The sequence below is a fragment of the Daldinia vernicosa genome (assembly GCF_022497035.1).
Source record: "Daldinia vernicosa strain CBS 139.73 unplaced genomic scaffold F5Y00scaffold_59, whole genome shotgun sequence".
NCBI lineage: Eukaryota > Fungi > Ascomycota > Sordariomycetes > Xylariales > Hypoxylaceae > Daldinia > Daldinia vernicosa.
In genome coordinates, this window is record NW_025953975.1 from 42,459 (window position 1) to 54,816 (window position 12,358).

At 47.5% G+C, this 12,358-nt stretch overlaps 4 protein-coding genes across 4 annotated transcripts; 2 read left to right on the plus strand and 2 right to left on the minus strand.

Moving 5' to 3' along the window:
• Positions 1 to 450: 450 nt before the first annotated feature.
• On the plus strand, positions 451 to 4,567 carry F5Y00DRAFT_172136 (uncharacterized protein). The gene has a single exon (XM_048004875.1). The coding sequence runs from the start codon at positions 753 to 755 to the stop codon at positions 4,524 to 4,526; it is 3,774 nt and encodes a 1,257-aa protein (XP_047861147.1). The 5' UTR covers positions 451 to 752; the 3' UTR covers positions 4,527 to 4,567.
• A 2,548-nt stretch (positions 4,568 to 7,115) lies between these two features.
• Positions 7,116 to 8,508, plus strand: F5Y00DRAFT_273010 (glycoside hydrolase family 18 protein). Its single transcript, XM_048013095.1, has one exon. It carries the CDS (start codon positions 7,128 to 7,130, stop codon positions 8,226 to 8,228), a length of 1,101 nt encoding a protein of 366 aa, XP_047861148.1. The 5' UTR covers positions 7,116 to 7,127; the 3' UTR covers positions 8,229 to 8,508.
• A 221-nt stretch (positions 8,509 to 8,729) lies between these two features.
• On the minus strand, positions 8,730 to 10,733 carry F5Y00DRAFT_273012 (P-loop containing nucleoside triphosphate hydrolase protein; the record flags this gene model as incomplete). The annotated part of the gene is made up of 5 exons (XM_048013096.1): positions 8,730 to 9,163; positions 9,218 to 9,555; positions 9,605 to 9,908; positions 10,002 to 10,051; positions 10,105 to 10,733. 5 exons carry the CDS (start codon positions 10,731 to 10,733, stop codon positions 8,730 to 8,732), a joined length of 1,755 nt encoding a protein of 584 aa, XP_047861149.1.
• A 280-nt stretch (positions 10,734 to 11,013) lies between these two features.
• On the minus strand, positions 11,014 to 12,297 carry F5Y00DRAFT_246701 (uncharacterized protein). The gene is made up of 2 exons (XM_048009199.1): positions 11,828 to 12,297; positions 11,014 to 11,686 (listed from the first exon to the last, which is right to left on the minus strand). The coding sequence occupies exons 1-2, from the start codon at positions 12,191 to 12,193 to the stop codon at positions 11,168 to 11,170; spliced, it is 885 nt and encodes a 294-aa protein (XP_047861150.1). The 5' UTR covers positions 12,194 to 12,297; the 3' UTR covers positions 11,014 to 11,167.
• Positions 12,298 to 12,358: the final 61 nt, after the last annotated feature.

Consider the following 12,358-nt stretch of genomic DNA (forward strand, 5'->3'; position numbering starts at 1 on the left):
TGCGGCATGCAGCTCTTACACATACATAGGTACTACCACCATCTGCCGTTCTCCGCCCCATATTCCCATGCGACCCGCCGAGCCGTTTTCTTTCTCTCGTCCGGTTCAATTCCTTTACGTCGCAGCGCCAGCACCGAAGAGAACGTAGAGTACACCACCCAACCGAACAAGGATGATGACCCGGTCTTAACCCCAGTGATCATGGAAAATTAATTGATTGATTGAAAAAAAATTATCGATCACTGCATCGGCGGGTTGGGATTGGATTGGAGATCTTTTTTTTTTTTTCTTAATCCCAATATTTATTTTCATTGCTTCTATTTCGTCTGGGCATTGTTCTGTCTAGGGGCAGCTTATCGCCTTCATCTGCTCTGCCTCGTCCCGTTACTTTCTTGGATTGCTTCTACTCGCTATCTACCTAACGTAGGTAGTATTGCAATTATATCTCGTCAGATCTGCGTCAGTCGGCCGAAACCTCTTCCTTTTACCGCTTACTTTCATTCACCCATATCTTCTTTCCCGGTATTCTATAACTATTCTATATTCAAATCCATGCTGTATTCACTACTCTCTGCTCTCTGCTCTCTTCTTGAGCTATCTCGTATCGGGCAACGAAAACTCGCGACATATTACGATTAACTACCCGCTACTAACTTATATGATCTGTCTTCTCTAATTATAGCCCTGTCTGAGCTCTATCATATCACACGTCTCCCGGGATAATCTAAGGATAGGAATACTAGGCGAATAATATGGGTGTGATGTATGGCGAGGTTTCCCAGAACGATAATGACGATGACGATCGAAATGGAGGCGCATCGCCCTCGACGCCATTTTCGCTAGTGCGCTCCTCGTCGCCCATGCCTTTCCTCCCAACTATCGAATCGACTTTCACTCCTCTTTCAATGGACAGCGATACCTATTCGAGAATTGGGGCAGGTGCTGAAAACGAGGACCGTGATGTGTCCGGAAATAATTCTCAAGGGAGGAATAGCCATAATAAGTTAGCTGCTAGCACGGCCACAACCAGGACCAGGGCCGGCATGAGCATCGGCGACATGGTCCAATCGTTAACACCGGCACGAGCCACACGTAACAATCGTAACGAATACGGTCTCTTATCTCCTGACACTGCCTTCTCGTCTCCTTCGTCTAGCCCACGCCCAGACGACATCGGTTCCAACAACCCGGACTCTAGTAATAATAACATTTCTTCCGAGAAAAAGTCCGCGTCGAATCATGCCGAAACTGTCCACTCAAGTTCGAAAGGGACTAATGATGCCTCGACTAGAGAGTCACTAGTAAATAAGAAGTTGTTCCAACACCAACAGCAAGAGCCACCACAGCCTATAATACTCCAGCCGAAACCCATTGTTCGCACTGCCTCTACAAAAAGCGTTTCCTTGCGCCATCCTACTCCCGATCTAAATCCACGGACTAGCTCTTATGCAAATAATATCGCCCAGTTGGAGGCCACAGCTGAAAAGCTGTCGATGACTTCGTCGATCGAGGATGCAATTCGCGACTTACACGACGAACAGAAACGCAACGAAAGCCGACGGTCATCAATCTTAGCCGTAAGCATAGGCTCGATTCCTGAAAATAACGAACCGGTGTCCTTCCCTGCTATTAAACCGCTCTCAACCACCAGCTCCATACTAGATACTAATAGCGCGGCACGCTACGGTGGTTACTCCCCTGCTGGGTTTATGATGTCGTCAGACCCCTCCCTGGTTTCTAATCCAACGCGGATGCGATCGGGTTCTGGTCCTCTATCGCGACCCGAATCTGAGGTTGGTAACGCTATGTCGAGGCACGGACCTGGGAAGACTTCTACACGGAGCGTTAAGTCGGTATCTAAGCCAACCTTAACAGATATTGCCGAGATGGAGCCCACTACGCTTACACCAGCGGCTATGGACGAAGCTGATAAATTGGCCGAAGAACCAGCAGATGAGACATTACGAATACCCCATATGGAGGACATCGATCTTACGCCTAATGCAGAACAGTTCGGGATGTCGAGCAGCTATGATTATTGGAGCCATGGTGTCACTGAGACACAAGAAGCATACACTAATAGTGCTGATGATATTAGACCTCCAACCGCTGGATCTAATGGCACGTATGAGCAGGCGGAGAGAGCGTTCGCAGATTTTGACGGAGCACATTGCCCATCCGAGGTTGACCTGGAGGAGTCGTTCTTTATGCCCTCGTTCTCCAACGGACCATCAATGGATGCCCCCTTCCTACGACCTTTTGACCCTGCCCCATCGAGGATGCAAGAGGAGCCAGGCTATTCGAAACCTACCATATCCAGACCAATTGCTCCACCAACCGTTAGGCCAAAGTCGTACATGGATCCCGAAACAGGCCAGACTATGCTCTATTACCCAGCGCGTGTTCCTTTAATGCTCAACCTGCCACAAAAGCTCTCTAAGAAGCCAAAAGCTGAAGCACGGGAGGCTCGTAGATCGCAGGTCCTGAGCAAAATGTCGGAATCGGACCGCAAAGCTGGCACCCTTTGGCTACCAGAGTATTTGCCTGAACCTCCGTTGGAACCCGTGGATCCTACCGCCGATTCTTTCGTCCCTGTGCCGCTGACTAGTTCGGATGCAGACCCGCAAACCCAACCGGGTACAAATGGCCAACGTGATTCTCAACCTCCCCCCCAGTCCGGCTACGGACAAGGGTATGATGAAGTACATGGGCCTCGTACATCGACTCTTGATCCAGACAAGCGGAAGTCAAAGATACCTAATCTCGACGGTTTACCACCACAACTACGTGCTAGTGCTTTTTTCGACCTACCTTCCGAGCCATCACCCACTATCCAACTTAAAGATGGCTCTGCAATGGCCACCCTGGACAGTATTCTAGATGCTTCTGCTAAGGCGCCTGTTTCTGCTTTTACGGATCACGCGTTCGCAGGAACGTTGGGATCAGAGGTATACGGTACAGAAAAGAAACGCAAGTCACATATAAAACGTGCTAGCGCTACCGATTTATTAGAGCCTAAGAAGCGAAGCTCCTTCTTACACCTCCGAAAGCTGAGTGCTCTTAGCCGACATTCAGAATCTCAGGAGGAACGCCAAAATACCATCGCTGGAGGCACGAAGATCAATGAGGGTCTGGACGCCAAAGCAGAAGACGAGGAAAGAGAACGCTTAGCTGGTTCTATTGACGGCGAAGCGGTACCTAATCACGCCGATGAAGATGGAGAAGGTGACGAGGAACTAGTATATAATGGACCCCCGACGACTTTATTGGCCGAGCTCCAGATGCGAAAGCGGCAACAGAAATTACGCACTCGACCGGCTGCTACTGCTTTCCCTAACGGCTTACACTCCACACTACTCGAGATTGATACGGTCGCTCAGATCGAAAGTGACGCACGTAAAGGCAAGAAAGTAAATCTTGCCTGGGAAGATCCAAGCGCGGATCCAGCTGCCAATTCGGATGACGAAGATACGCCGTTAGGACTGCTTATGGCCGTGAAAGGGCAAGGTAATGATATAACGGCCGCGATCGCTGAGATCAATCGGCCCCTCGGTTTGATGGAACAGCGTGAGTTGGAAGATAATGAACCCTTAAGTCAACGTCGTGACCGACTCCAAGGGAGAGAGATCGGCTCAATGAAACGGCAAAGCGTGATGACACTTAGTCAGAGTCTCCATAACAAGAGTAATAGTTTAAGAGCCGCAAGCCCACAACTCCGTTTGCACACTCCCGAGGAAGAGGAGGTTGAAGGTGAAACTCTCGGTGAGCGTATGCGGCGTCTAAGATCGCGTGAGCAAACGGACAATCCTCTTCCTCAAGCTAGACCCGTTAGTTCTGCATTTTCAATGGAACTTTTGGGCCATCTAGGCGAAGCGTTTAAGGAGGATGAAAGCGACGACAAGGGCCAGGATAAGCGAAAATCTCAGCTCAAGGAGGAAGAGGAGACACTAGGACAGCGCCGCCGCCGCCTGCAAGCAGAACGAGAAGCTCGCGAACAAGGGACAGCTAGCAACTTGCTGCTTAGTGGTGAGGTTGGGAACGCAGAAAAACTTAGGAACCGGCATTCGCTTGCTGACGTGCTTGGCACGCGCGGGTCGAAGACTCTCCTACGTGATCCTAGGGCAGAGGCAGAGAAAGCAAAGAAACAAGAAGCTGCCCGATACAGACAAGATCAGGAGCAGAAGATGGCCATACTTCGTGGCCAGATGCCTTCTAGTCTTAGCACACCAAACTTAAATCAACCCGGGGGGTATATGTCTGGTCGATTCAACGACGGTACAGGTGGCGGAACTGGTTATGCACGAACCAGCACAGCTTTAGGTGTATATCCTAATCAAAGTATGGGAGCAAGCGGCGGTAAGATGGGCGGCAACTACCTTGCGGGTGCAACTATGAGTGGCGCGATACCCCCCTATGGTATTGCCAACGGGCTTGGTGCCAAAGTGAGCACCCCTTACGGGATGCAAATACAGCCACCCGCCCAAATGGATAGGGTAGAGCGATGGAGACAGAGCGTTTTGCCTTAGGGGTCCTTCTTGCCGTAGGACCCCGGATACTCTACAACACTGAACAGTAAAGCAAAACTGGGTTGTACTCACTTGATTCTCCTAAGCATCGCACCGGCGTTTCACAACTGGTCTTAATGGGGTATATTGTATTATGCATGGGAGGCAGCATTGGTGTTCGAAGGTATTCGAAAGGGGGCATAGGTATATATAGTTATATGTAATGTTTAGGTTGTGGTAAACAGTAGTAAATACAGTTGGACCCGAGGCTAGGGCGGCGGCAGAGCGATGCATACACCTGATATATATATTGACACCGAGATGGACATTATTCGTTTAGATACAAATGGTTATAGCCTGATAGAATTAATTTGAGCGTCGAGTTAAACAGTATGTGGCTTATGCTCTTTAAGTAGCAACCGCAATAAGGGGACGGATGCCGCCAGGAGACACTAGATAGTGATGTTTTCATGGATTTTTTTACCTCTTCTTTCCTTTCGTTTTCCGAGTTAACTATCTAGGTACCTAGGTAGTATATATAAGTACCCAACGTGGGGTATTTCGAATCTTTAAGTAAGTAATGCCGGACGGGATTTCGTCTGAATAGTAGCGTGAAGAATTGGTATGGTCATCTCGGGGAAATTTTTTAAGGGACTTCCGTAAATAGGAGTTGATGAGGTATTAAAGCCATTGGAGGAAGGGAAGCGTATTGGCTTAACTGGGCTTTCTGCGACGTGGTAGGCGAAAGGGACGACTCGCGCGTTTCGAGCCCAAGTCGTCGAGTCGTGGTGTAAAGGTATTTCCTTCGTATCATTACCTATACTATGTAAGTAGATACTTCATACTTGTTAACATAATAGTGGAGTTGGACGTGTGACTTTAACATAACAGGTGTTTTGAGGCGTGACAGTTCTTCGTATGACAAGAGTGGCAATGAGGGTCCTGGAACTTACCTGTCGTTGATATCTGTCCAGCCTCATGGCATGGCCGAATGAACAGAGTCGAAACTGGGAGCATGACTTGCAAAAACCGGCGATATTATCAATAAGTCATTCTATGGACATTAAGTAATACGTACGGACAAGCTTGTCCGGCTACAAGGTCCCTTCACGAAAGCGAGTCATGTATATTCCTCTTTTACTCCGAACTATCGTGATACCTGGCTGATAAACCAACCGACTCAAAATTAAGGTAAGCCTCGCAATTATACGTAGATATATAATATGCGAGCCTCTATATGTGACTGGCGAGCGAGTCTTTTATGTCTCTTAATTAATAATATCGTTGCTGGATTTGAGGTTCCGGACTCCTGTTCTACTCACCCTAGATCCAAAAAGGGGCCTGAAAAGGGGGTACAGACAACCTTAGAACGCGTGGGCCAATTACACTCCAGAGTGACTCAGAACTAGTGTTATAGTTAAATCTGTCGTGAATCCGAGACTGAATGGGCCCGAGCTGTCACATAAAGTTCGAGTCTATTAGCACGGCCCGTTAACTCTAAGTGCTTTTTCGGCGTCGTGCCCTGAGCTATTTAGGGATTTTTACGTACTCGCTGATGAATCTCTGTCAACCAAGGTGGCAGATATGACGCCGGCCAAGTCCGATGGATACTAACATCCCCGACGTCCTCACCATCGTACCTACGCTATGTTAGTCTAGTTGTCTTAGTCACCACGTGCGACTGAATCGTACGTAACCAAATCTTGGAAAATATTTTCAAGCCACACAGCCTGGACGCTCCGACATTCTTGAAATATTATCTGTAACTACAGAGTTTTAGAACGTAGTTTCTTTCGACCTACCTAACTTAGCTCAGGAGCTTCGATAATCTTCAACGTAAGTCTACGCCACAGAATACTATATGAAACTTGGGGCACAGTAGTGTATTCGATATTCGGAGGGAGAGCTCCTTATGCCCACCTGCATATTATCCTCTTGACTGGCACAAAACAACAAACCCTTTATAATCGGTAGAGTCCGTGAATTTCAAAAATTTCAACGCGATTCATTAACATAAAAGAAAAACTTGCAATATGCCTCTATAAAAGGAAAGGTATGTATTTTGACTATCCGGTCAGTCGAACGCAGCATTCTCGTACCTGACGTCGGGTTGCGCTAGTATGAAGTGCATACGATTAATGTTGGCCCCATGATCTTGATGGAAACGGGTTTGATATGCTACGTGTGCCCTCAACAACATGAGACCTTATTCATTTCACGAAGAGGCACCTGAGTAAGTACGAGAGGAACGGCTGTGCCGACGACTGGAATGCTTCCCGCAGCCTTGACGGGGTCCCAGCCTCTAATGTCATCATCAAGTAACTACATACTTTTCCATGGCGGTTTGACTCATAGTATAGTTTTGTTCCCGTCTGATCTCGACGCCTCCTCAAAAATGTATATAAGTGCTCGGACTTCTCCCAGTTGTTGGGTCTAATCGTCTCTGCCATCCCTAGCATTCATAAGAGAGCTATCTGGCTTCTCCATATAGTATCTTTTTCTAAAGAAGCACATCTATCCCACCTCGCTGCCTCTCATTTCTGAAATACTACAGCGGTTGGCTGTCCTGCAAAGACTAATACTATAGTTTCATCACCTTATTTAACTCTTGCCAAGACCAAAATGCTCCCACGTTTGCTCCTAGCTACTTCCTTCCTATGGGTCTCCAAGGCCCTCGCTGGCTTCCAAGCTGGTACATCAGACAACATCGCCATCTACTGGGGGCAGAACTCGGCTGGTGTCTCCGACGCTGGCAAATCCCAGCTGTCACTCTCCGAATACTGCAAAAACGCCGAAATTGACATCATTCCTGTGGCCTTCCTAGCCAACTTAAACCCCATACAGGTGGATTTGACGAATATGATCGATTCTAACATGGCTGAGGAGATCACCACATGCCAGAAGGCTGGCAAGACCATATTGCTATCTATCGGTGGAGCTACGTTCACTTCGGCGCCTTCGAGCCCGCAAGATGCGCAATCTCTGGCCGACCAGATCTGGGGAATGTTTGGCCCTCCTGGCAATGGCAACGGTGTTAATCGCCCCTTTGGTGACGCAGTTGTCGATGGCTTCGATCTCGACATCGAAGCGCCGCTCCAGAACATGGCACCTTTCGCCGCACGATTGCGCGAGAACATTGATAAGGCCAACGCTGCTGGTAATCGGAAGTTCTATCTCTCTGCGGCGCCTCAGTGCCCATTTCCAGACATGAACAACCTGGCCCTGATGCAGGGCGACGCGGCCGTAGCCTTCGACTTCGTCATGGTGCAGTTCTACAATAACCCCAAATGCGACATCCGGGTCTTCACCGGCGCCCCCGGTTCCGGTTCCGGTTCCGTCTCAGCACGGGACACAAATGACCCGACGAAGACAGGCTTCAACATGGCTGTGTGGGACGAGTGGGCGCGCACAAGCAAGAACCCCAACACTAAGATATTCCTCGGCATTCCGGGTGGTCCCACGGCCGTGAGCCCGTCCGAGAAGGCATCGTACAAAGCGCCGCAAGCCCTGGGCCCCATCATCGCCTACAGCAAGCAATTCTCGAGCTTTGGCGGGGTTATGATCTGGGACATGTCTCAAGTCTGGGCCAACCCCAACTTCCTAGATACCGTCTCCAAGGAGCTCAAGTGCCCACCCAAGGGGAATGCTGCGCGACGATCTACTAGTGCGGCTGCGCATGCGCATGCGTTACGACGAGCGCATCAACGGGAGTGGCGGGCATGACTGTCTAGCTTCTATTAGATTTATTTTCATTTAATTTTGATTTTGATGGGTATAGGGGTTGGGAATTCTTGTTTAGGGATGCATTCGGTAGGAGCTCAAAAGGCGACGATTCAACTGAAGATAACCTAGGGAGTCCCGGGGGTTTCCTGCTGTGCATACATTTGTATTATACCTACAGGTTGGGGTTAAAGGGGAGTTTCATTCTGGCTAGGTTCGGGAGAGTTGGAATAGTTCCCCATAGATACCCCCCAATTCCGCCCACGAGAAGCGTACTAGGTAGATTTTATCATATAGTTTAATTGATTTTCTTGCTTAATACGTTGATACTAGGCTTATACGAATGTTTTATTTTGAAATGTTCTGAAGAGCTGCCTCTCCCCTTTTTACTTTTTAATTTATTTTTATTTTTATTTTTTATTTTGTGTGTGTGGGTGGGAAGGTGGGTGAGTAGAAAACGACAAGCTCTCGGTCTATCGTCGAATCCGCATGCACGGTCGTGTCTCAAACATTCTCTACGCTTTGTCCTCTATTGGCAAGCGTCCATAGCTCCCTGAATTTGGATCCATGGGTTTCAACTAATACACTCGGACGGCCTGTCTCGACTATGCTTCCCTTATCCATTACCACAACTTTGTCAAATCCAAGTAGCATGTCCAACCGGTGGCTGACCATGATAATTGTGTACCCTCCGAATTCCTCCCTTATGATATTCTGCATTGCTTTATCTATATCCCAGTCTGCGTTCGAACTGACCTCATCCAGAAGCTGGATCCCGCCAACCATTACGCTTTTCTCTCCTAATTCTGATTCAAGTTGTCTCGTTCTAACCCTTCGCCTCAGAATGGCACGTGCAAGATTGAATAGCTGCCGCTGACCTCCTGAGAGAGTGTCCGCAAACATTCCAGCCGCGAGACCACCGCGCTCGTCGACGAAATCTTAGAGCCTTACAATCTCTAGCACGGCGCGACATTCGTTTTCATTAGAAATACCAAACGGATCCAGGTTAGTTTGGAAAGACGTCCCGTCAGGTAAAAATACCAGGTCTTGAGGCACGGCAATTATACGCTGGCGAAGAGTAGCGCGGTCGATTTTGTGGAGGGCAATATCGTCAATGATGATCCTCTCGGTGCATGATGAAATAGGATTAAGTAAACGGCGTAGAAGGAGAATTATGGAAGATTTCCCGCTCCCAGTTCGACCGCATAGCGCTACCTTTTCACCGGGGGCTATAGTTATGTCTAAGTTTCTTAGAGTGATATGATCAGGCCCTTTAGTAAGGCCATCGTTGTCACCACTTAATTCCTTGGAAACCTCCAAGCTAGCATCTCTTTTATATAGTCAGCATTATTAATATAACGAAGGGAATGTAGCCTTACGTGTAAGATGCTGAAACACCATTTATCTGAATACTTCCTCTCAGAGGCCAGTCTGAAGGGGGTACGATGTCCTCTCCCTCCAGACCCTCGGATTTCACCCTCTCGCTAAAATTCTTCAATCGACTAATAGCACCTATAGATGTTTCAAGCACGGTGTACGTCCGAATCATGAAAGAAAGATTGTTACCAAAGGTCATTAATGCGACCAGACTAGCACTAGTAAAACCTCCGTTTGAGCGTAACTGTGTGGCTAGAGTGACTATGACGAACGCAAGAGCCGTTACTACTAGTTGGAGGATAAACCCTAGCTAGCGTTGTATCATAGCAAGAAGGTAAGCTGGTCTCTGTGAGGTATCAAGATGACTGTCATTAAGTCTAATGCCATCATCGACCCAACCAAAAGCACGGTAAGTTGCGATGCCTTTAATCGTATCAATAAAATGTGAGCTAAATTATATTAGCATATCTCATAACGGAGGCCGCTGGGGATGAGGGCGTACTAAAGGGGGCTTTTAGCTTCAAGATCCAAGAGGCGAATCTGGCGAGATGTGCGGAGATAGAATTTTTTTATGCCGTATATGATAATCACTAGAAAGGGGTAAGTGATCACGAGGAATGGCGAAGACGTAGCTATTACCGCTGCCATTCCAAGACAGGTGAAGCTCTGGAGTATAAGATTGAGGAATGACTGGGGGAGCTCTCCATCAATCAGTGTCATGTCTTGCGAGAAGAGATTAGTTACGACGCCAGTGTCGGTAGTAGTAAAGAAGCTTAGCGGAGCGTTTATTACTGTCCTAAGAGCTTCTTTATGGAGCCTAGCGCCGGATGCTGATATCATTGCTCTAAAGCACACCATGTAGACGGAAAAGAGGGATGCAAGGGCTGATACTTGGAGGAGAGCATATATGCCGAGATAAAATGAGCTAGAGTGGGCGGGACTTGTAGATACATCCTCAGACCAGAATTTAAGCCAGATGGTAGTAAAGTTGGTAGTAAATCCCCATCCAAGGCCAAATAAGATGAGGGAAAAGAAGACATTCTCAAACACGATGGTGAAGTCGAAGTCGCCTCGACATCCCCGGACCGTAGGCCCAAATAATTCGTCGTTGACACATCCTGAAAAGTCCATCATCGTATGAATGACTTGGGAGTTGCCCAACCATGGGAGCCCAAACCAAAAGCCCTGCTATATATTCAGGGACGAAGTTTTAGACGCGAGGATCATGCTTTGGCCCATTGTTGTCTTGCATTATGTTGTGATTCTGAGAACGTTTAGAAAAAGGTAGCTTGACAGCTTCTAAATTGGTTACCCCGACCTGCAGGGATAATGGAAGACCCTTGCACGTACATATTATATATATTCATGTGCCTTATGCAATGCAACCTAAATACTTCCAAAGCATCCCGTAGATAAAGTTGCTGCCTATTGATGGACTTATCGTATTATTGGCCAATCCGGGTAGTAGTATGGTACATTCAAGTGTCTATATCGTTGACATGAGGGTAGTAAATAGGGGGGTGTATCTTACTATTCTAGGTTAATAGTTCTCCCATGCCCGTCAGTTATTGCTTCGTTATAGCCCTTTCCCATGTTTCCGTGACAATCCTCCAGTATCGTTCGCCATCTGATCTCATATGCGATACGTGTGGACTACGTTCGAACATTTCTGTTCGTACCTCTAGTCCCTTCGCTGCAGCTTGCTTCGCATGCATTTCTACATGCCTCCAGTCGACCATGAGATCAGCTTTGCCGTATATATAGGACCGATTCGTCTGCTTAACCAAGTCCAAGTCGTTGAAAACCCTCCAATTTACCGAAAGGAAATTCTCGCCAGTTATAAATCTAAGAGCGTGCAAGATCCAGAGGCAGGTAACAAATGAAATGACGAATGGGGTCGCGATCAACCGGAGGATGCCCTTTGGAAAGTTGATTATCATTACATTATAAGTAGGAGAAAAGGCAAATAACCCAGGACACGAATCGTACACCGCGGCATGAAGCGGAAAGGGGCGCCCTGTCTGAGATTGGAATAGTTCATATAATGTTCGTATAGTAGTCGAGCCACCATTCGAAAATACGTGCTAAATACACGTTAGCATCTTTACGACGTCCCAAGTACAACTCCCCATCCATTATAGACACGTCCTTCAAAGGTGCGAGAATAAAAAATGGAAAATAAAAAGAGGCATTCTATTTCAATGCGCCGGAGTTTTCATACATACCGTTAGGATCTCAGGCTCAGTCGGGGATACCGACAGGAAATCCGAATCGAGCTGGGATCGAAGGTATGTGAAAGCAGGCCCAACAGTTTCCTGTGTAAGGGATCGAGACATAGATTCCTTGAGGACAAACTTGGCCAGTATGATCTTGGAGGTGGGATAAATGGCCTGGTAACGCGTGATATACTTGGCAATGTGTAAGTCTTGTGCGTCCATCCACGATGCAACGAAGATGAGCTTCGGGACTCGCAATCGGGTAGTTTGCCGCGTAACGATAGACTCGGGTTCATAGATGTATACGAAGGGAGTTAGTTCTTTCATCATCGATAGTGGTTTAGCCACGATCGTAGCCAGCTGGTTTGATGCCATCTCGTAGTTAAGTTGTTAAATTGTTAAGTTCCAATGTTAAATTATTAGATATTTGCCCTTTGATTCTTAATTCTTCGTGTTATACAAGTTATAATTACGCCTTAGTCTAGTATTTATATATATTTATATCGGAGGTTAGAACTCAGAAGGGATGTTTGATGCCTC